The sequence below is a fragment of the Hippopotamus amphibius genome, chromosome X, assembly GCF_030028045.1.
Source record: "Hippopotamus amphibius kiboko isolate mHipAmp2 chromosome X, mHipAmp2.hap2, whole genome shotgun sequence".
Taxonomy (NCBI): domain Eukaryota; kingdom Metazoa; phylum Chordata; class Mammalia; order Artiodactyla; family Hippopotamidae; genus Hippopotamus; species Hippopotamus amphibius.
The window spans coordinates 5,696,047-5,719,079 of NC_080203.1; the positions used below are offsets into that span (position 1 = coordinate 5,696,047).

Below are 23,033 nucleotides of genomic sequence, written 5' to 3' on the forward strand. Positions count from 1 at the left end.
CTCCTTCACCCGTCCTGCTAACAAGCAACACCCGCATTTTTCCTGGGCCCATCTGGTGTCCACCTGGAGCGCAGAAAGCACCAGGGCAGGCAGGCGTCCCTCTGTGTGTGAGGAGCCTGAATGCAGCCTGGGATGGCGGGGTGACTTGCACTGGTGCCTGCTCAGTCAGTGGACTGATTGGAACTGTGGCCTGATTTTCCCACAGGCCCAGAGCTCTGATGAGGTTTCTGGTCCCCAGCTTATCCAGGGATAAGACACGGACTCTTGAGCCTCCCTAAGCAGCAGCAGGGGCAGCGGCCTGAGTGCTGGCCTGCAGGGGATGCTTTGCAGAGTCTCCAGGTCCCTCTTGGACGCAGGTGGGGAGGAAGCCCAAATAACTCACCAGAGCAGAGCAGCTGTCAGGGGCCCTGGGCCCTCCACGCTGGGGCAGGGCCAGACCTCTGCCCGCTGCCTGCAGGAGCCCGTCCAGCCATCTGCCCCACCCCGCCCCACCTCCATCGGTCCCTCACGTGGCGCTTGGCTCCCCCTCTGCCCTCCTGGCCCCTGGGCCAGCAGCACATGGACCCAGGGGTGGCGCCGAGTCCTGCCATCAGGTGCCCCCTCTGCTGGGCGGAGCTGCTGTGTGGCCCATGGTCTCACAATGTGGTGGCACCTGCCCGAGGGGGATGGGGTGTCGGGGCCTTTGCCGCACGTCCTCTGTGAGGAGGAGGATGAGAACTCCTGGGCAGGGCAGCATGTTCGCAGCCACTCTCCGCCCAGATAAGGGGACGAGGATGTTCGGGTGGCCTAGGGTTCGGGGGTCTGAGTTCATTAAGGGGGTTGGGCTTTTTTGCATAACGGAGGGCTTGGTCAGGAGTTCTCCATCGTGGCTGCGGCCCTTTGGTTGTGCGTCAGTCTCTAACTCTGCCCTTTGCCTTTTGCAGAGGGTCTCAACGCGGACTACGTGAAGGGGGAGAACCTGGAGGCCGTCGTGTGCGAGGAGCCCCAAGGTGAGGACTTCCCGGTCACTGTCCCTCGCTGAAGGCCTCCTAGCGGGTGGGCCCAGCACTGAGCAGAACTGTGCCAGGAAAGCAGGGACGCTCAGAGGTGTCCATTTCTAGAACTTCCAGCCAGAACAGTGGACTGCAGGAGCCAGGGGTCCCGGCACTCTGCCCTGACCAGCCAGACTCCAGCTTCCTGACACCAGGGACGCGGGGACCACAGCCAGGGCCGTCTGCACGCTGCAGGGGCTCAGCCTCTGGTCCCCGTCAGCGGAAGGAGACTCGCTCCAGACACATGCCGACAGAAGCTGTGGGGAATCTTTTAGACCTAGACCCAGGCCCTTTCCATTTGAAAATTGCCAAAGGCAAGAGGAAACTAGGTAAAAACACAGCCCCTCCGATGGGAGCCCGTGGCCCTGCCCGCCCCGCCTCCACCGGCCCGTTCTGTGGTCATGAGGCACTTGCTGGGGGTGGCCCCAGAATGCCGACCAGGTGGTCAGGAAAGGCTTCACGAAGAGGGAGAGCAGGCCGGTTGTCGTCAGCTGAGGCCGGGGAGGGGCTTCCAGGCCCGGGTGGGCGCCAGAGATGGGAACCCAGGCGCCTTCGCGGGGCTGGGCGCTAAGGCAGCGGCCAGGCGGCAGGAGGGACGGCCCGGGGAAGGATGTGACTGTCTCTCTGTGTCTTCGTGTGTGGTGGGCGGGACTCCGTCCTGACGGGCGTCTCCTGTCCCTAGTGAAGTACTCGGCGCTGCAGACGCAGTCCGCCGAGCCGCCGCCGCCCGAGCCGCCCCGGATCTGAGGCTCCGAGGATGCGAGCCCTGCTCTGCCGGGCGGGGCCGTGGGCGCCCGGGGCCGCCGCTTGGCACCCAGCTCCTTGTTTCGTTTGGACCCGCGGCTGCCGCACTGCCCCTTCGATGTCACCGGCTTCTCGTCGTTCTCAGTTTTCCGGGCGCTCTGGGCGTCTGTGAGTGTGGCCGCCTGCCCCAGGGCCTCCGGAGAGCCAGGCCCAGGTCGCTGACGCCCTGGAGCCCCCCTGCCCCTGGACCTTAGCCACTGGGGAGGGGGAGAGTGAGCGGAGGGCGGGCCCGAGGATGCCTCTGCTGCGGGGCAGAAGTTTGAACCCGGGGCCCTGCGATCCCCTCCGTGCAGCACTGACTCGCCTGGCCCTGGCAGCAACCTGGAAGGGCTGTGGGCAGGGGCCCAGCTGCGAGGAGCACACGGGTGAGCGCCAGGTAATACCACACACGCACCACAGCCAGCCGTGTTTTTAGTTACGTCCTCCTTTCCAGCTCCAGCCCTTCTGCTGCTGGGCTTCCCAGGAGCTGGTGCAGCTGGTGGCTTTTCATTTATTTAAGTGTAAATGTGCATGTCACAGTATCCCTGCCTTGAGAGTTTAAGAATCTTCTGGATGTGTAGGAAGCATGCCTCTCAGGCCTTGATTCCCATATGATGCCCTGGGACTGGGCGGGGTCTCCGGGCTGACATGATTAGTTTTAGGAATCATTTATGCGGTGGCAGTGAGTTTTATACTGGGGGGGGGGGTTGCTCATCCCCCCTCCCCGTGTGTTTACTTCGGTAGCAAAAACTACAGACATCAAGCATGAGCATCAGAGCCTGAAGCATGCCTGTTGTTTGCCTAAAGATGTATGTAGTGGGGAGGGGAGGGGAGGGGAAAGGGACGTTGGCTTAGTTTGGGAACTCCCCTGACTTGGTTAGTCTCTGGTTGTCCTACCTGTCTTCCTGTGCAATGTCAGAAAGCACTTCTGGAAGCATCGTGTGAGTCAGCAGGAAGGCGGGGTCCTATTTCTCCAGCTTCATGTGCTGCAGGACGGCTGTGTGTCAGCTCCTTCACGTCTGCTAGGTTGGGATGAGGCAGCTCTCACTTCTTAGGGAGACAGTTGACGTCTGAACAGACGCTGCAGCTTAGATAGCGCGTGCCTCGTGTGTTCGTGTTATATGTACAGTGTGCTGTGGGCCGCACGGTGCCCCTACCTGGGGGCTCATGCCAGGCAGGCCAGATCCTGTGTGGCCAGGGGTGCGGGGCACTGAGGAAACGCCTCTGCGCGGCCCCTGAGCTCCAGGTAATGAGCTGGAGGCGTTCCTGATGAGGTCTGCCTGCATCCTGCACCGCCCCGCCCTGCCCTCGTGGACCAGGCTCGTCCCTCAAGGCTGTCCAGGGCTGATGTCCCCAGCCCTGCCTGCCGCTGGGCTGGAGACGTCTCTGGAGGACTTTTGCATTCATAGCCTGATGCCACCTAGAGTGACCTCAGGGCCCAGGGAGGGCCAGTGTCCTGAGTAACAGGAGTTGGGAAGGGGTCAGGGCGCCACTCGGAAACGCATCGCGTTAGGAGGGCTGCTCACTGACGTTCTCAGGCATTTTAAAGAAATAGACAAGGCAGCATTTGTGTGCGGAAAGATGCTTTTCTCTCAGCCACAGGGCAGTTTGGACATTTATAGAGAAGTCACAGCCATGGCAGTGACTAGGAAGTGATGTGGCCCCTGTGACCCTGGGCCTGGCAGGCACAGTGCCGCCGGTGGGCCACCTTAGCTCTGCGGCAAGGCTCGTCTGATGGTGAAAAGCCTGAAAACCTGTCTGTGATGTAAACTCAGCACTTGATGCAAATCCATTTTCTCAGTAGCACTGACTTTGGTTAAAAGAGAGCCATCGTGCTTTTCCTTGTCTATCCCAGTGCCCTCTGTGGCGAGCCAGGAGCCCAGCACCCAGCCCTGCGCTGGTGAATGGACAGGCCTTGAAAGTCACTTACCCACCTGTTTGCAGAGCTCACATCCTGGGGGGGGCGGGGGACTGACACTTGCCAGTGCCCAGGGGCTCTTTTACCTGTGTCCACCTGGAGGGTGTATTGACTGTCTTAGGCCCATTCCAGGTGGTAGTGGAGATAGCGAGTGAGCTAGAGAGGCCAGCTGAAAATATCCGATCGCTATCAGCTTAACTGGGGGCGGGGGAGCAGTGCGCAGTGTCTACAATAACAACTCTGGAGCCCCTGGAAGAAGGAGGCAGGGCAGCCTAGCAGACTGGGGCACCCTCCCCAGTGGCACCCAGAGAGCAGCGCCAGGCCCACTGCCTCGGCTGCTTGGGTTGGCGGTTGGTACCAGTTCTGAGGAAGGAGAGATGGAGACTGATCTCGGGATGCTCTGTACTTTTGACGTGCTTGTGTTTAATTGTGAATTGTAAACTCTCGTGTTTGCATTAAACAACATGGAACCTAACAGCTGGCTGTATTCTGACGGTGTGAAGGCACGCCCTTTGTGAAATGATGCTTTTTCCTAATTATATGGAGCCGCCCTCCTTCCCCTCCCCACCAGCCACAGGCCTTTCTCAAGAGGGTTAGGGCTCTTGCGCTTCCCCTCTTGCTGAGCGGCCCAGTGCCAGGCATCCTGGGGCGGTCAGCTGCGCGGCACAGGGAGCTAAGGCCTGGAGATGCTCACGGACGGGCCTGACGTCATGGGCACAGGGAGGGGCAGAGGCAGGCTCCCAACTCACTGCTCCTAAGCCCACTGCTCTGACGTCTTCAGAGCAAGCCAGTAGCCCGGGTTGACTCTGGTGACGGGTGGTGGTTTCAGCCAGAGGAGGCGGCGCAGGGCCGGGGCCACGCGTGCGGAGTGGTCTGCTGGGGATGAAGTGTGCCCTGGTCACACCGTGGGGCTAGTGAACTGAAAAGACAGCACGAGGAGGATGCACAGGCCACTGGGAGGGTTTCACCGTGCGGTGGATGCCGTTTTCCTGCCATACCAGCCTGGTAGTTAAATAGCACCAAGTCCTCAACCCGAAAGCCCCACCTGACTCTCCTTTGCAGAAGCCGTGGCTCTGCCAGCCTGGCCGCTCGGCTGTCACTGCTGGGGCCTGTGGCTCAGTCGCGGCTCTGTGGAGAAGGACCGGGACCTCGGGCCTTATGAGAAGGGTGACCTGCAGGGGCTGGCGTGGTTTCAACCAGGCCTTTACAGCCCCCATAAAGGCCAGCATTCCCTCCGTGGACTCTGAGGGGGACCCCAGGGGTTCTCAGAAGTCTGTCCCATTTAAGCTCTAGGACTCACGGGCTGGAAAGCTGGCCCTGCCTCCTCAGGACACACCTGCCTCTAGGACGGCTCCAGTGCTCTCCTCGCATCTTCAGCATGTTCTCAAGGCTAAGGCGCAGGGGCATTTCAGATTTTAAAACCAGAATAGTTACCCATTTCAGCCAAAGCCCTCAAGTCTTAGGATAAACTGCATTTCCGACTTACTAAGTGAATTACGTCATGTGAGCATGCTTCGTATGTAGTAACACTGCTTGGCACATAAGAAAATAACGTGTATTGAGTGTTTACTAATATTCCACAAGGGAAAACTCACCAAAAAAACTTAAAAAGACAAGAAAAAAATGAAACCACGGAACAAACATTATTTTAATTACAGATTGAAATACAGTGCATCAGATGAGGCAAATACAATACTGTACCAGTCTTTAAAAATCTGAACCATAAAGGTTTTACATTCTAGTACACTTAAATAAAACCGAAAAAAGAATTGCTCAGGTAACAAAACTATACTTCAAGTTGTTTTAGAAACAGTTCTGTGCTAGGAACACACAAAGGAAAATGACCTGTTGTGCTGCTTTCAAACCAAATGGGAGCTTCTAGGGGTCCTCCTAGGGCCCAGCACGTGGGGGAGGGGAGGAGCAGGGCAGCCCTGTGCAGGCATGCCCCTCCCCGCCAGCCCCCAGGCCAGTTGACCTTGGCAAGAAAAGCCCACTTGACTTCTCTGGTTCTGTCAAAAGCATCATCCAGTCCACACCAAGGTTAGTAGTCTTAGTGCAGCTGGGGGATTATGTGGTATTTCTGGGGAAAAAAATGGGTCCCCATTTTAAAAAATCAGTATATCGATGAATAATCCAGTTTATCCATTCATAAATAAATTGTCGGCTACGTTGGAAGCATGAATCAAAAGTTACATCGATTAAAACAGTTTAGAAACGAATCCCCCAGATGGTAAAAATGGAGAATTGATTTTAGGTTATCAAATTACCTCAAATAAATATTTGATACCTTACAGATACCAGATAATTTTCTATAAGAATCAGAAGGTTCCAAGTTGAAAAAACATCTATTTTCTAAGTATTTGAGTGTAAAAAACCTTTAAGAATGTTTTCAAAAATAAGGTCAATATGTAGGGCTTTGGGTAGCATCCAGTAATTTGAAACCAACCAGATGCTACAATGCAGTTGCATTCAGGTCTAACTAGATGAGCTCCCCCCACTCAAAGGCAAGCTTAATTCCTGCAGGATGGGGTCCCAGGGGCTGGCAGGGATGGCCATGGCGCTGGGCACACATGTGCAAGATTCTGTGGCGCGCCATGCGGAGCAGCTCAGAGCGCTAGTGCTAGTGGATGGACCAGCTGATGGTCAATTAATTCCCGCCCAGACTGACGGAGTCCCAGAGCCCAGGCAGTGAGTGACGGTGTGAGGCGGGGAGGAGAGGCCCAGGTGGCTCTGGATGAGGAAACCGAGGGAGGCGCGTGCTCTGCTTTTGGCATCCAAAGTCACAGCGCAGTGGTTACTTTAAAATATCAACATGCAGTGACAGGAATAAACTGAGTTGAAGGGATCTTGATCAAATGAGAACTGTTATTTCAGACAGCAGATAACAGGCGAGAGCAGCCCTGCTCTGACAGACAGCTGTCAGCAGTAGAATGTGGCAGGGTCAGGTCCCAGAGTCGGGTGGGGACAGGACACGTGGCCTTAAGTGACCACATTCAAATGGCGCTTCAGGTGTACCACACGAAAGCTAGCATGAGCTTGCTTTGAAAATTGCTCACCCAGTCCTGTCAAGAATATGCCTCCTTGGGCGACTAGTCTAAACATAAAAAAGGACGTAGGAAAATAAAGGTATGTTTCTCTTTTTTAAAAATACCTTATATGTACACAACAGTAACTGGTACAGGAGGACCTCTGGCACAAAGAGACCGTGGGGGAGGTGGTGTCGGCCTGTCTTCCCCCACAAAGAGTTAACTGTAAAACACTGGGAGTTGGAGCAAAGAACTGGAAGACGCCACGGGGCTGGTCACATGGCCTTTAAGGGAGTGGGTTGGTTTTTCACAAGGATTTCCCACCTTGAGCCTGAATCCCGCATTCCACTCGCTCGAGTGTCCCCCACGTGGCCCTGAGAAAGTGCTGGCAGGAGGGAAAGGGGTGTTGACGACAGGACAGCACTTACGACAGTGGGGGCTGTCCCCTAGCATGCCATCAGTCACCGGTGGGAAGCGCTGTCCAGACGTGGTGGGCACGGGGCTTTATTGGAAAAGTTGCAGGCGCCCCGCCTGGGCCTCGGGGACAGCAGGGACAGCGGTGTCAGACTGACGTGTGCACGGGCGTGACCGAGTGCGATGGCGAGGAGCCCCTCTCCGACGAGGCCGAGGCGCGCGCGGCCACCTCCCGCTGCAGGTCCTCCACCCGCTTCTGCAGCTCCGCGCGAACGGCCAGCAGCTCCTTGAGGTTCTGGTGGATGGGCGTCTGCGGACAGAGACGCGGGTCAGCGCCGCCGCCTCCCGACCCTCGACCCCCCGCCCCCGCCCGGGGCACAGGGGCCCCTCCCCGAGAGCCGCGGCCTGGCTGTCCCTCCCGGCAGGGCCAAGCCCCCACAGGGGACCAGAGGCCCGGGTGATCCCGCCCCCCGCCGATGGCCACCCACACCCCCTGCACCTCTGTTTCTGCGTTTGCACGCATGGCGCTGCTGATTGGAAACCCTTCTGTGAAATCGGCACTTCCTACACCTTGAAGCCGTGTTTGCCTTCAGTAGCCAAAACAGAAGGCCCTGGAGAGGGGCCCAGGGCACCGGCTCCTCGGCCTTGTCCCCAAAGCCTCTGCCGGCCACGCCAGCACCGCCGCTCCTGGACCCATGAATGCGGGGTCTGTCAACGCCTGACTCTTCTGGTCACGGCCCCCGTGCCCCCCTGCACGCACAAGCTACCCTCGGCACCTGCCGCAGCTCAGACATCCCGGACCTGGCACTGCCCTCGTGGAGCGAAGCAGACAGTGGAAGGAAGTTGCCGGCTGAGGGGCGAAGGGGGCATGGGGTGGGGTCTGGGCCCCTGTGCTTCCTCTCTGCCCCCGTCCAGCTTCCACATAGCAGCCAGCGGCCTGAGTCCTGAGCCCCAGCCAGGCCCTGGGATACCACTGAACACCCCCCTGTGGCTTCTTCCTGCTGCCCTGAAGGTAAGATCCTGACCTTGGCCTCAAGACCCTGTGTGGTCTGACCCCCGCCTGCCTCCCCTGGTCACCTCTCACCAGGTCCTGCCTCTACTCCCCTCCTGCATTCCCGAACCTTCCAGGTTTTGGAAGATCCCATGCATGTGCTGTCCCTTCTGCCTGGGGCACTCCCCCCTGACCCTTTTCACTCACAAGCTGGGCTTCATCCTACAGGGACCGGCTGGAAGGGCACCTGCTCTGGGTGGGGGCCTCTGAAGACTCCACTCCCCCTGGGCCTACATGTTTCATCATGACCTCTCCCCGAAGTCTGGGAGCCAGCCCATCGGGGGTGCCAGTGGTGATCACCCCAGTGGAGGAAGAGGGAAGGCAGGAGACAGATGAGAGACAAGACCCGAGAGTGACAAAAACTGGTACAAGAGTGTAAAGCAATTATATTCCAATAAAGAGCCAAAAGAAAAAAAAAAGACCCGAGAGTGAGTGACCAGAGATGACAGAGGGACAGAGACAACAGGGACAGACCATTGCAGTGACAGAGTCAGACAAGGCAGGGGTAGGGGGGAGGCAGCCAGGTGTCTGCAACACACTAAGGGTGCTCGGTAACCAGCACACAGGAGGCTCAGCACAGACCCCTGACTTTGGCCCCAGGAGCCGGGGGGGGGGGTGCAATGTGGGAGTCTGATGACAAAGGCCCCCAAAACAAGGAAAGTTGCTTTATTTGTTGCTGATTCCAGAGGCCACTGGGAGGTGGGAAAACAGCTCCCCTCTTAGCCATGGACCTACTTGGTATTTTCCTGTTTTGTGGGATTTGACTCCAAGTCGCTTCGTGATCAAGCTACAATTACTAACAGCCAGGCCCTGGGGTCAGAGAGAGGCAGACCATGCGGGTAACAGACAGCCAAAAGGGTCCCAAAGGGAACAAGATGTCTGCTGGGTCCTTCTCCCTGCACAGCCATCCTTTGAGGGAGGCCCAGGCAGCCCCTCTCCAGGCAGCCATCCTAGCCCTCTCCTCCTCAGAGAAAAGAAGCCAATCAGCTTGTGCCCCTACCTGTTTCCTGTCCCCCTGCCTCCCCGCCCTGCCACTGGACACCAGCCTTCCAGCTGATCCCCGTGCCAATCTCCACTGCCACCCTCCCTGGTCCTCTCCTGCGCTGCTACAGTGAGCTTCCTGCAAACCCCGAGGTGGCTCCCACAGCCCCTGGGATCAAGTCCGAACACCTGAAGATGCTGCACTAGGGCCCTCCACAGCCTGGGCCTGCGCACCTCTCTGGCTTCTGACATCACCAAGGCCTGGCCTGCTCCCCGACCCGCTCTGGGCCTGGCGTCTAGGGGGACTCCACCATGGGGCCATCGCGGGACTGACTTCGGCTGCACGAGCTGGCTCTCGCAAAAGGCATGGGTCACGCACAAGAGGGAAGGGGACAGGTTTGGGGACCATGCTTGTGAGGCAACTTTTTGAAGGACACGGCCGATTGTTAACTGTCCAGATGCCATGGAACTAACAGGAGGGTGCTCGTCGGTACAGGCATGAGCCCAGGACACCTGGGATTAGTGACCAATGGCTTCCTGGCTACAAAATTGAAAACCTGTATTTAGAATACTGACCACTGAGCAAAGAAGTTGTCTAACCGTATACTGTTTGGTTTCATGGGAAAGAAGCTGAGACTGTGCCTGCTCAGCATCAGATGTTCAATAAAGAGAACATTTTACAACTTTTAAAAGTTGGCATTTTTGCTACTCAAAGCACACATTAAACCCAGAACCCAGGTGTTGGGTAGGTAGAAACAAGCTCTGGCCCCACTGGTGCTCAGTGTGCCGGCTACCCTGGCCACTCCAATGCAGGAAGCAGCTAGTGGCCCCATGCCCTCGCTAGACATCTGCCTCGTACTCAGTAACAGAAGCTGGGCCCTCAGAGTAAGTGGAGGGGAGGGTCAGGTCAGGGAAGGTTTCCTAAGAAAAGGTTCTCTAAACATCCACTATTGGTATGGTGAGAGGCCGAGGGCAGGGATAGCGTTCTGGATTCAGGGGGTTTGAGGGGCCGCCGGGGGATGTGGAATCCATCTCAGGCCAGAAGACGGGGTGGGGGGTGACAGGAGGCCAGTTCTGGGGCTGCTCTGGGAGAAGGACAAGTACTGGGCTAAAGAGGCCCTGATCGTGGCCTTCTGGAAAACAGTGCTCAGGTGTGCAGGGTGGCATGGCCAACTCAGAGGGTTAGAGGATGAAAGGGCTTCCATAGCTGAAGCTTCACGGAACAAGTGGACCGAGCGAGGAAACAGAGTCAGCAAAAAAAGAGGCGGCAAGTGGTGCCCCAGGTGGCAGGCTGCACTGTCGGATGGAGCCCGGAGCCAAGGCTACAGCGAGCGGATTTCTAGCATGGAGGGAAGGTTAGTGAAGTGACGGCCTCGTCAACGTTTGCATGCCACACAACTGAGATGGGATGTGAACAGTTCAGTCCTCCCCATGGTTAGTGGGGCTTGTGGACTATTACTGGTGCCCCCCCATAAATTCATAAGTTGAAGTTCCAACTCTCAGTACCAGAGAACGTGACCTTATCTGCAGAGAGAGCCTTTACAGACATAATGAAGTTAAAATGAGGCCAGTAGGGTGGCCCTAATCTGGTATGACTGGTGTCCCTATGAAAAGGGGAAATCTGGACACGGATACACATAGAGGGAAGATGATGTGAAAAGGCACAGGGGGCAGACGGCTGTCTACAAGCCCAGGAGAGAGGCCTGGAACAGATCCTGCCCTCACGGCCCCCAGGAGGAACCAACCCTGGCACCCCTTGATTTTGGACTTCTGGCCACCAGAACTGGGGGACAATACATTTCTGTTGTTTGCAGCACCCAGCCTGTGAGACTTTGTCACAGCTGCCCGAGCAGGAGGAGACAGATGAAACATGCCTGGAGAGATTCAGAAGGCACAGAGAGAGAGGGAAGGACCGAGCAGGAGGAGGGCAGAAAGGAAAGGCAGAGCTGCATCTGGGGCCTACAGAAGTGATGTGGTCAAACCAGGCCCTGGAGACATGCTCCTGGTGCACGACCAGTAAACCCGAAGAGTATTAAACTTAAACCAGGGGCTTCTCTGGTGGCGCAGTGGTTAAGAATCCACCTGCCAGTGCAGGGGACATGGGTTCCAGCCCTGGTCCGGGAAGATCCCACATGCCATGGAGCAACTAAGCCTGTGTGCCACAACTACTGAGCCCTCGTGCCACAATTGCTGAAGCCCTCATGCTCTAGGGCCCACATGCCACAACTACTGAAGCCTGTGCACCACAACGAATAGTCCCCAGTCTCCGCAACTAGAGAAAACCTGCATGCAGCAATGAAAACCCAACACAGCCAATAAATAAATAAATTAAACGTTTTAAAAATGAAAAAAAAAAAAAAAACAAAACCAGAAACCTCAGGAGAAAAGCAGCTGCCTGTGGAGCTGAGGGCTGCCTCCCTTGTTCTGCTGCCCACCCACACCCACCATGTCACGGCCACCCAGCTGGAAGAGCTCAGCCACTGAACACCAAGGGCAACCACAGCTCGGCTGCCTGGCCCTGCTGTGCACTGTGAGGTAATATTTTTTTCAGTCTTTGGAAATGTTACAGTGGAAAGGGAGGAGGAAACGACCTCTTCCTCAAGGGGGTACGTGCTCTGTGACTCAGCACGTGCCCTCTTTCTGTTTTGCTACCAGAGTCTATAAACCGTGACTGAATCAAGTCATTGGAAGGGCAATCAAATGCAGTAACTTACAGCACTTCATCAGCTGTGCACCTTCACATAGTTCTACACCACCCTCTTTCCTTGAGCAGAAAGATATGCTTTTTTTTGCAAAGAAAAACAAAAAGATACCTGAGGCCTCATTCGTGGATTCCATCGCACATAATAGTTTACCCATAATTCCAAATGACTCAGACTAGCAACAGGATATAGGACGTGGTTTTCATAATTCACAAAGAAGGGATTAGAAAATTCATCCAGCTGGCTATTGATATAAGACCATAAAGATATAGTCTTTGTATATACATCCTGAAAAACAAAAAGGGAATACATTGAAATAAATTCAACTTTCATGTCCTCAAGAATTTGTATCACGTAGAGAAAAGGACTTGAATAATGAAGCCTCGTGTTGGGGAATGACCCAAAAACACACTAGTTACTGTCCTGGAAAAACATATTGCTGAGCTAGACGACATCTGGTGACTGTGTCTATGTGAAGGCAGAACAAGAACTTCCTAACAATCCTAGGGTGGTGGGGCCCATATTTAACAAATACATTTTTTATTCTTTTTTGCAGCTTGCTTGTGTGACCCTTAATATTAAGGGTGACCCTTAATATTAAGGACTGTAGGTAGAATTTACAGATAAGAGTCCTTTCGCTGAAGAATCATGGCTATCTGGGGGGAAATCTGTGGGGTGGCAGGCTGAAGAAGCCATATATAGAGAATATATCATTACATTATAGATCCCCACCTCCCAATTTTACAGTACACTGTAACTATTTGCATTGCTTGTCGGAATCCAGACACCCAAACCCACAGGCATGATGGGGCAGATAAACAGTAAACATGGACCAAGCACAGAGAGAAAGTCAAAATGAGAAAACGGTGAGGCCAGGAGTGAGCACCATTCTGCTGCTGCCAAGCCAGCTGACTCCTCTCCAACTCCTCTAGACACAGGAGATTCAATTAGGATCTTTTTTTTTTTTTTTTTTTAAGTAGGGATAGTATTTTTTTTTAAATACATCTAGTAGATTTTTTTTTTATTTTATTTATTTTACTGGCTGTGTTGGGTCTTTTTTGCTGTGCGCGGGCTTTCTTTTAGTTGTGGTGAGTGAGGGCTACTCTTCGTTGTGGTGCGCGGGCTCCTCATTGCCGTGGCTTCTCTTGTTGCGGAGCACAGGCTCTAGGCACGTGGGCTTCAGTAGTTGCAGCACATAGGCTCAATAGTTGTGGCTCACAGGCTCTAAAGCGCAGGCTCAATAGTTGGGGCAAACAGGCTTAGTTGCTCCGCGGCATGTGGGATCTTCCTGGAGCAGGGATCGAACCCGTGTCCCCTGCATTGGCAGGTGGATTCTCAACCACTGCGCCACCTAGGAAGCCCAATTAGGATTTTTTCATAGTTTACATTTTATATTTATATATGAAATGTAAATATTTTCATCTTTATGTTTCATATTTTATATTTATACACCAGCAATAATCAAGGAACCCCAAATAGCCAAAACAATCTTGGAAAAAAGAACAAATCTGGAAGTCTCACACTTCCCAATGTCAAAACTTACTACAGAGTTGCAATAATCAATACAGGTGGTACTGGCATAGGATGGATAGACATATACAGCAATGAAATAGAATAGAGAGTACAGAAATGAACCTTCACATTTGTGGTCAACTGTTTTCAACAAGGATGCCAAGAAATTCAATGGGAGAAAGACAATGTTTTCAACAAACAGTGCTGAGATGACTGGATAATTACATGCAAAAAAAAAAAAATGAAGTTTAACCCTTACCTCACACCACATACAAAAAGTAACTCAAAATGGACCATAGGCCTAAATGTAAGAGCTAAAAGTATAAAAGTCTTAGAAGAAAACACAGGCTTAAATTTTCATGACCTTGGGTTAGGCGATGGTTTCTTAGATATGACAACAAAAGTACAAGCAACAATGACAACAATAACAAACCCCCAGATAAGTTGGACTTCATCAAAATTAAAGACTTGTGTGTTTCAAATGACACCATCAAACGAGTGAAAAGACAGTGCACAGAATGGAAGAAAATATTTGTAAATCATATCTGATAAGGGACTTACATATATAAAGAATATGTAAGGAACTCTTTCACTCAATAATAAAAAGACAGATAACCCAAATAAAAATAGGCAAAGGATCTGAATAAACATTTGTCCACAGATATATACAGATACCCAATAAGCAATGAAAAGATGCTCAACATCATTAGTCATCAGAGACATGCACATAAAAATCACAGTGAAATACTACTTCACACCCAACTGAGATGGCTTAGAATCAGAAAGATAAACAATAACTAGTGTCTACAAAGATATTATGAACATGGGACCCTTAGACATTGCTGGTAAAAATGTTAAATGTTGCAGCTGCTTTGGAAAACAGTCTGGTGGTTCCTCAAAGGGTTAAACATAGAGCTACCCTATGACCCAGCAATTTCACTCCTGGGTGTCTACCCAAGAGAAGTGAAAGCATATGTCCTCATAAAACCTTGAACATGAATGTTCATAGCAACAGTATTCATAAGAGCCCAAAGTAGAAACAACCCAAATGTCCATCTGCTGATGAGTTGTTAAACAAACTGTGAATAATATTCCATTGTATGGAGAGACCAGTCATAAAAAAAGGAATGACACATTGGTATATGCTAAACATGGATGAACCTTGAAAACAGTATGCTTAGTGACAGCAGCCAGACACAGGAGGGTAGATACTGTATGATTCCATTTATACAAAATGTCCAGAAGAGGTGAGTCCACAGAGAGGGAAACTAGATTAGTGGTTGCCGGGGGGGCTGGGGGATGGGGAGTGACTGCTAATGGGTATGGGGTTTCTTTTTGGGGTGATGAGAATTTTATGAAATTAGATGGTGGTGATGGTTGTACCCTGAATATACTAAAAACCACTGAACAGTCCACTTTAAAAGGGTTAATTGTATGGTATGTAAATTATATCTCAAGAGAGCTGATTTTTTTGAGTACATTTTGATTTAAAAAAAAAAAGACCATAGGATTTAAATTCTACATATGAACTATATTCCGTTGATTTTTTCTTTAAAAACAGCTTTATTGAGATGTCACATACCATAAAATTCACTCTTTTAAATTCTTTTCCTTTTCCTTAAGGGGTTAACAGGGCCCAGTCACACTGTCACACTGGGCCCACAGGAGTGTGGACTGTATCTTGATCACAGTGGGAAGCCACAGGGAGGTTTCAAGCAGAGCAGAGGCACGTGATGGGTCTGAAGTTTGGGAAAGCTGCCCTGGTTGCTATGTTTAGATTGACTGCTGGAGGTCAGAAATGGAGGGAGTCAAGCTCGTTTCTGGGCAGCTACCTTATTCCAGATGAGAGCCTGGGAAGGGGAGGGGGGCGGCTTCCACTAGGCTTGTAGCAGTGGAGCAGTGAGAAGCGGCCAGATTACAAATCCATCCTGGAGACTGGGCTGGCAGTACTCACTGAGGGACTGAACGGGGCAGCTGGGGTGGCCTTAGTATCTGAACAGGCAGAGGTGCCACTGAGTGGGACGTAAAAGAGCAGGAGAGGAGCAGGAAAACAGCATTCAGATGCCCGAGATGGACGAGGTCACCTAGAGAGAGAACAAGAAGAGGACCCGGGCCCGGGCCGAGGTGACTCCAAGTTTAGAGATGGCTTAAGAGGGAAGAGACTGAGCGGGGAAGGCCAGCGAGGTGGGGGAGAGCCAGAGAGGGCATGAGGTGAGGGAATGGTCAGCTGCGGGGCGGCTGCTGAGAGAGGGGGGTGGGCACTGGAGGCTGCCATTTCCTCCTAAGTTCTCGAATGTTCTAGCACACTGAACCCACAGGCAGAACTCCTTTTTCTATGAATCAGAGGACACTCTTTAAGCTACCTTCTCCCAATGCTTCCTCACTTTTGATCACTTCTGTCTTTTATCCCAAAGCGAGGAGAAAAGGAAAAGGCAAATCTAATGGAGAAGCTTCGTAGCTGCTGCTTCAGCAGCTTGATGGAAAGAAAGTTGAACTTGCTACCTCGGGAGAGGTTTGGGCTCATCTACAGACGTCATTGTCCAAGGTCTCCCAGCAACCTTCTGCCCAAGAGCACAGAGAAAGACAAGCAGGATCATAGCATTTTGGAGTTTAGGGGTCTAGTCTAGTCCTGACCCTACAGACCTCAGGAAGCTGTGGGCTCCCTGGGCCCCAGCACCCACAAAGGAAGGGGCTTTGGTCAAATCAGATGGAAGATTAGACACATGCACTGGGGCTGGTGAACCCTGGGAGGGCATTTCGCGCAACCCCTCCATTTACAGACAGCAGCAGGGCGAGACCCGAGTCTCCTCTCCACTCAGTCCCCTTTCTACAGTGGCACTTAATGGGAAAGGCACTTGAGCAATCAGGAAAGCCAGAGGATATAACACACTTACCTCTTTGAGTCGCTGCTGTTCACAGTTGCACAAGAAAGTCCCAAAGAGACAGCTATAAAGGTGATCCAAAATTGTAATCAAGAATAATTCATTAAACTCGAATGCTGAAGGAAACTTAAATGGAGAGAGAAATAAGGTTTAGTTTTAAAGTTCAATTTCTAAAACAAACTGGTATTAATTTGTTTGTGAAAGGCAGCTAAGCTACAACTTGGAATATAGTCAAAGACTAAAAGGAAAACTGGGCCCATGTACAACTTAATTGTCTATAGTTTCCGGTCCAAGCTTAGAGATCTGGCTGACAAACAACCCGAAGCAACAAAAACTGTTGTACTTTTCAGTGCCTAAGAAAGCTTGCAGAGCTTCCTCTTCTCACCACGATGACAGAACAGCCTGCATTCACCCTTCTGCCAGAAACAACTAGAGAGCTGGACAAAATATATGACCCAGCTGTTTGCAGACACTGGCAACAGGCAGGAGCATGGGACTGTGATAACCCCCGCACCCTGCCCCGCCCCGGCCCAGAATGGAAACCAACACGACAGGTCCTAATATTGTCCCAGCTTCCCTTGTGGAAGCACATTCTGAGTCCCAGAGAAGGAAGGGGGGTTCCCAGGTGACTCAAGAAGAAATAGAAAGTCTTTCTATTAAGCAAACAACTCAAAAACCTTCCCACAGAGACAACTCCACAAACATACATCTCTAGATTCTTACCAATATGTAAGCACATTGAACCTGGCCATATATAATGTAAAAGGGGTAATACCACATGACCAAGTGGGGTTTGTCTCAGGAATGCAAGGCTGGTTTAAGATTTGAAGATCAAGGTTACCAAAAAAAACAAAAACAAAAACAACCTATCATTGTAATTCACTATATTAACAGAATAAGGAAGAAAACCACACGATCCTCTCAATTGCTGTTTTAGGTAATTCTTAATGGGGCTTAGCAGAATTCCAGCAAAGAATTACCATTGCCATGAGGTTCTAGCCAGTAGCTGACATTTAGTAGCCATGAGAGAGACGATTGGGAAATGATGGTGATGGTCCTAGCAGCAGGCAGGTACTGGGAGCCCACCATGTACCAGAACTCTACTTTAAAAACACAGTAAAATATTCGTCACCTCTTCAATGAAGCAAAGCCAATTAGAACAAAACCAAATAGAACTACCCAGCATATTTTTGTGTGTCAGCGCACTTTAAAGATCTATTCCCTAATCAGAGATGTCTGCACATTGTCACAACTAATTCTATCATCTCTAGAGTGACAACCAGGGTCACTGATAGAAAGGTTTATTTTTTAAGCTTATCTTTATTACTTTACTAGATCAGAGACAAGCTTCTCAATTAGAAACAATGGTCAACCCAGGACTGTCCAAACTCCATCCGAAATTGTTATTTCCCTTGCCAAGCTATTACATTAGCCAACCTAAGGAATTCTGCTCAGCTGCCCTAGATTAAGACTTGCCTCTCTCTACCTTAAGGATTGCTCTCAGAGAAACACAAAACTGTTCTAATGAGCCCCACCAAAATACCACTTCTTTAGAAACCTCTGGAAACTAGCTGTGGATATTGTTCTTACTAATGTTCTTGTTCTTAGATGAACTAAATCAATGACGAACTAAATCAACTAAATCTAGCTGAAGTACTAAACATAGCCGCTGGTTAACCCTGTCTCAGAGCCTTTAAGATCATCCTTTGGGACTCTGTCAATGGCCTCACATTCCAAATTGGCTATCTTTTAAAAGGCCAAGGACATTATGTCAATTTTTTCTAGTATTTTTCTATGCAATGTAGTTATGCTCTATTTATCAGTTATTGGCACCAAGAAATTTATGAATTTTAAGCAAAAATATAACAGTTACGTATATACTAAAGCTTTATTAAATCAAGGATAGAAATAGAAAGTTTATATTTCATTTTCAAACATTTAAAAATATACATTTACCAACAATTTGGTTCTCTGCTATTTTTACCATACTGTTTCATTTAAATTTCCTACACAGTAACTTTGTGTGATTGAAATAAAATTGCAGTATATAATAAAAAAATTATAAACCCATTCCATGTTAATAAAAACATTTTATGAAAAATAACTTTTTCCAATAGCTTCCAACAAAACTATAAAAAAAATATACATTTACCACTAGCACAGCCAAGCTTCTATTGACATATTTTTGAAGTCATATGAGTCTTTATTCCTAACCTTGTACCCACATTCTGGGTCTGTGAACTTGGTTGGGGGTGTTCTGTCACCACTGACTACAAGCCTTACTCTGACCAAGTGGGTAGCAGGTATGGGAGGTCAGGGTGGGCGGGGCTCAGCCCAAGCCATTCGGTACCCACAACATCGGGACACAAGGGCTCCAGCTACTCATGTTAGGTCAGGACTGCTTTTCACAACCAAAGGGCACTGTGGCATTAAACTCAATTCAGGAAACATTTCATTGGAGGAAGTAGCAACTGCTAGAGTGATACAAATAAAAGATTAAACCTCTGTGATTCACAGTTTGCTTTGGCCTCTTCTCCTGGAAACTACACCATATACTTTAAAAAATGTGTAGTCTCAAAAACCCCATAGAAATCCATAATGAAATTCTGTACCTCTTGAGGGACAAAAACATCAACTATTAAACCAATCCAAAAGGGTAAAAAGTCTATTAAACTGGGGTTATTGCAGAATGTCTTTGAGACTCTTCTGCAGAGTCCTTCAATTACTTTTTCCCTCAGTTCCTTTGATATCAATTTGTGCACACAGACTAGTGCATTTTATTCTGAGATGTCTAACAACATTACACTGACTTAGCTTACTTGATTTAGCAGTAGGAAACCTAAAAATACGTTAATCTTGTCACATTAATGCATCTTTTCTAACAAGCTACATATCTCATTCACTTGTGACTTAATTCATAGTTAGACCAATCATTGGTGTGTCTCCTAATGCATTAATAATGTTATTTTAAAAGAAATTAATTATACACATTTCATGGACAGAATCTTAAAGCTATAAGAAGCATCTAACAACTCTAAGATCTTCTAACCCAACTCCTTCATTTTCTTTCTTAAAAATCCAGTGAACATTACAAAAATTATACAGACATGAAAATAGGCACTAAGCAGTATGAAGAATGGAAGTCAGTTTGAAGACACGCACACTTTAGGCATTTGGGAGGAATAAGCTCCTTCACATCCACAAAAATGGTCCTTATCCTTCAGAAGCATCAGAAGCACAGAATTGCTGTGTTCAGCCTTTTAATGTAATTCTCCTAAAATGTATTTCATACCTTCTTGTCAACCTGAATGTAACCATCATTTAATTTTCTCACTGGCTTGGAATCAATACAAATAGTGAGTACACGGCACTATGAAACAGTACGACTTCGGGCCAGCTTCCGTGCCTCTTGAGTATGCATTTGCCATTGCCTATGACTGACACCATCGGGTGCCTACCTCTGAGACCACCATTCTTCCCACCCCACCCCTCTATCTAATTGGCTGCTTTGAATCAGCTGTGAACTGACACTCAGATAATGCAAGAGCCCAATCAGCTTGGGGAGGCTGGGTCCAAAAGTACTAGTAAGTTCTAAGGGAGGGACTGAAGACGCTGTGAAATCGACTTTGGCTGCTTAGAACCCCATCCCACCGCAATTTTTTTCTAATTTCTGAAGGGATGTCTGTTCTCTCGTGATCCTTGCCACTCCAGTGTGGTCTGTGGGCCAGCAGCATGGCTCAGGCTCTGCACCACACCCATGAATCAGACCTGCATTTTAATAGGATCCTCAGGGGATTTGTGTACACAACGAAGTGTGAGCAGCGCCCCAGTAGAGCAGAATCCCTGGAGGGCTCGTGAAACAGAGTGCTGCCCCCCATCCGGGGTCAGCAGGTCTCGGGTGGGACCTGAGACTCTGCACCTCTCAGTTCGGGAAGGCTGAGGCTACTGGCCCCAGGACTGCACTGGGAACCACTGGTGCTCTAACTCATTTTCATTTCACAACAGCTTGGGGAGCTTTTAAGAACTACACACACCTGGGCCTCTCCCCAGGCCCACAAGAAGAAGGGTCTCTAGGGGTGGGGCCCAAGAAGGCGCAACTTTTATATGATATGGTCCCCTTCATGTGCCTGAAGCAGCCAAGGCCAGACCTCCAGGTCAACAGGGAGGAGAGAGCCCAGGCCATGTTTTTCCATCCTCTCTTCCCCATAATCCCAGTCCGTGATGCCACCCCACGATGCCACGCACACAGGCCCTCGGGAAAGGGCTCTGTCTTTTGCTTGCACTTTCTCCCACTGCCTCTCCCTCCACTCTGTCCCTCTCGCTGTGTCTCGGCCTCTGTTTCTGTTTGCCCCCTGTCTCCCGCCCTCTGGTTCACTCTCTGGCTCTGATTCCAGGTCCATTTCTCTGGCACAAAGGCCTATCATGAGGATAAGACCCCAAACTCGGTTTTCGACGCTGGAGACAAGGGAAGGAACAGCACGTGCCTTCTGGCTGTGGACCATCAGGCTGACTACTTAGGGAAGGGGCCCAGTGCGCTGCCGGGTCATGAGTGACGAGATGCTCAGCAGCTTCCTATCCGCCACTGGTCCTGGGACACTCCCTTCCCTCCTCACATTGGGGTGGGAGGGGCCGTGGCCTGGGGCGGGGTGTAGAGGGTTCCTGGATTCCCTGGTCTCCACCCCTCTGTTCAGTCACATCCCCATTTCTAACAGCTGGGAATCTTCCAGCACCTGCTCAGCAGCAGGCTAAGCTTATTTACCCTGACAGAGAGGGGGGCAAGTGAAAGAAAGAGAAGGACTGAGCGGCAGGGTTTGCACAGCTGCTGGACAGCATGACGGACGAAAACCATTTGCATGGGAAAAGCACCTTTTGGTGTGAAGCTAGTTGTTTCCAATTTTCTGCTTCTGTTTCTAAGTAATTAGAATCAAACTGAGTTAAATAACAGAAGGGGACATATTTAACACATACACATCTCCACTTGGAATGAACATGAAATTAAAGTTTGTCTTCAACCTTAAGATATGTTTGGATCAGACTATGAAGCTCAGAAATAGACTGAAAATCTCTCACCTGTCTTGTCATTTGCCAAACACAGTCGATAAACTGAAGAAATATCGGGGATCGGTCAGCATCTGCATGGTTGTCGTTGCCATGGCCCACTCGCTAAAAAGAATCAGGAGGTTAAACACTTTAATGTATGCCATGGTCCTCTCAAAAGTCACTTTAAATTGCCTGGTGGCAAAAACCACGTCTCATTTTTATGTCCCGAGGCCTAACAGAATTCCCAGCACATAAAAGGCACTCAGAAATGTTCACTGCATTGAACTGACTTCCATTACTCTTAGGAAACAACATTTCAGTGTACTGTATTTTTACATGTTGATTGTTTTATAATTTCGCTTTAATATAGTCGAGATCAAGAAGTTATAAGCAAATGGCCAGTCAACTTTTCAGTCCAAATGACGGGGTCAACCCCAGCTACCACACCAAGTGCTCTGGGTCAGCATGGGGCCAGCAATTAGCAGCTCACAAAGCACATCATGACTGCCATTTTCTCCTCAAGGGTAGTTTTTTTTTTTCCAGAAATGTCAGGAAGTCTAAGAATCAAAATAACGATTAACAATCTACAAGTTTTAGCCAATTCTGCATGACTCAGAAAACCTCAAAATCTCACTCCTGAAATGGTAATGGGGAGTCTCTGAGGCAGTCTGGGGTTGTATCTCTGGGGTTTTTTTTTTTCCAGTTTTAAGATATAATTGATATCCAGTATTGTATGACACACCTTTTGATATTTTACAAGATGTTAATAGATTCATATTAAAAGGTAAAAGATAATTTCAAACACATAAACAGGACTGACAAAAACATTGAAAATGTCAAATTAAAAATAGCTCCGGAGTGAGCAAGCATTCTAACAGAAACTTCAAGTAATTTGATGACTAGGCAAAGGGATGAAAAAGAAAGTTATGAAGATACAAGGCAATCACCACACAGGAAGAACAAAAAACACTGGGTCTATGAAATTGCCACCAGGAAAGACAGAAAAAGAAATGACCAAGTCAACATGAACACCTCAGAGAAACACTGTACTACCTTCTTTTTTCAAAAAATGTTTAAGTTCTAGTGAAATATACATATGAAATTTACCATCATAGCCATTTTAAGTGTATAGTCCAGTGGCCTTAAGTACATTCACGCTGTTGTACAATCATCATAGGCATCCGTCTCCAGAACTTCCCAAACTCAAACAGTAACTCCCTATTCCCCTCCCCCAGCCCCTGGTCCCCCTCATCCTCCTTTGTCTCAACAGATTTGACTGCTCTTGATACTTCATACACGTGGAATCATGCAGTTTATTTGTCCTTTTGCGACTGGCTTCTTTCACTTAGCATAATGTCCTCATAGTTCATCCATGTTGTAGCAGGTGTCAGAATTTTCTTCCCTTTGAAAGCTGAATAACATTCCATTGTATGGACAGATCACACTCTGTTTACCCATTCACCTGCTGATGGACACTGGGGGGCTTTCACCTTTGGGCTATTGTGAATCATGCGGCTGTGAACATGGGAGTGCAAATAAGTGTTTGAGTCTCTGTTTTCACTTCTTTGGGGTATATACTCAGCAGAATTGCTGGATCACATGGTGGTTCTATTTTTAATTTTTTGAGTCACTGCCATACTGTTTTCCAGAGTGGCTGCATGCATTGCCTTATTTCTGTACTTTTTTATAAAAT

The 23,033-nt window shown here is 49.8% G+C and overlaps 2 protein-coding genes across 8 annotated transcripts in view; one reads left to right on the plus strand and one right to left on the minus strand.

Moving 5' to 3' along the window:
- Positions 1 to 4,207, plus strand: part of CD99L2 (CD99 molecule like 2) — a 103,678-nt gene extending 99,471 nt beyond the window's left edge. For all 4 annotated transcript variants that reach the window (XM_057717504.1, XM_057717503.1, XM_057717501.1 and 1 more), the window contains 2 exons: positions 924 to 989; positions 1,714 to 4,207. In XM_057717504.1, the coding sequence (XP_057573487.1) occupies positions 924 to 989; positions 1,714 to 1,778 (131 nt within the window). In that variant the 3' untranslated portion in view covers positions 1,779 to 4,207. The remainder of the gene's footprint in view (positions 1 to 923; positions 990 to 1,713) is intronic.
- A 1,000-nt stretch (positions 4,208 to 5,207) lies between these two features.
- Positions 5,208 to 23,033, minus strand: part of MTMR1 (myotubularin related protein 1) — a 60,429-nt gene continuing 42,603 nt past the window's right edge. The window contains exons 12-15 of one of the 4 annotated variants that reach the window (XM_057717497.1): positions 21,371 to 21,463; positions 16,313 to 16,426; positions 12,018 to 12,194; positions 5,211 to 7,482 (exon numbers count right to left, since the gene is read on the minus strand). In XM_057717497.1, coding sequence (XP_057573480.1) covers positions 7,321 to 7,482; positions 12,018 to 12,194; positions 16,313 to 16,426; positions 21,371 to 21,463 — 546 coding nt within the window. In that variant the 3' untranslated portion in view covers positions 5,211 to 7,320. Of the gene's footprint in view, positions 7,483 to 12,017; positions 12,195 to 16,312; positions 16,427 to 21,370; positions 21,464 to 23,033 lie in introns of all 4 variants that reach the window. The other 3 variants (XM_057717499.1, XM_057717500.1, XM_057717498.1) reach the window with 3 other exon arrangements.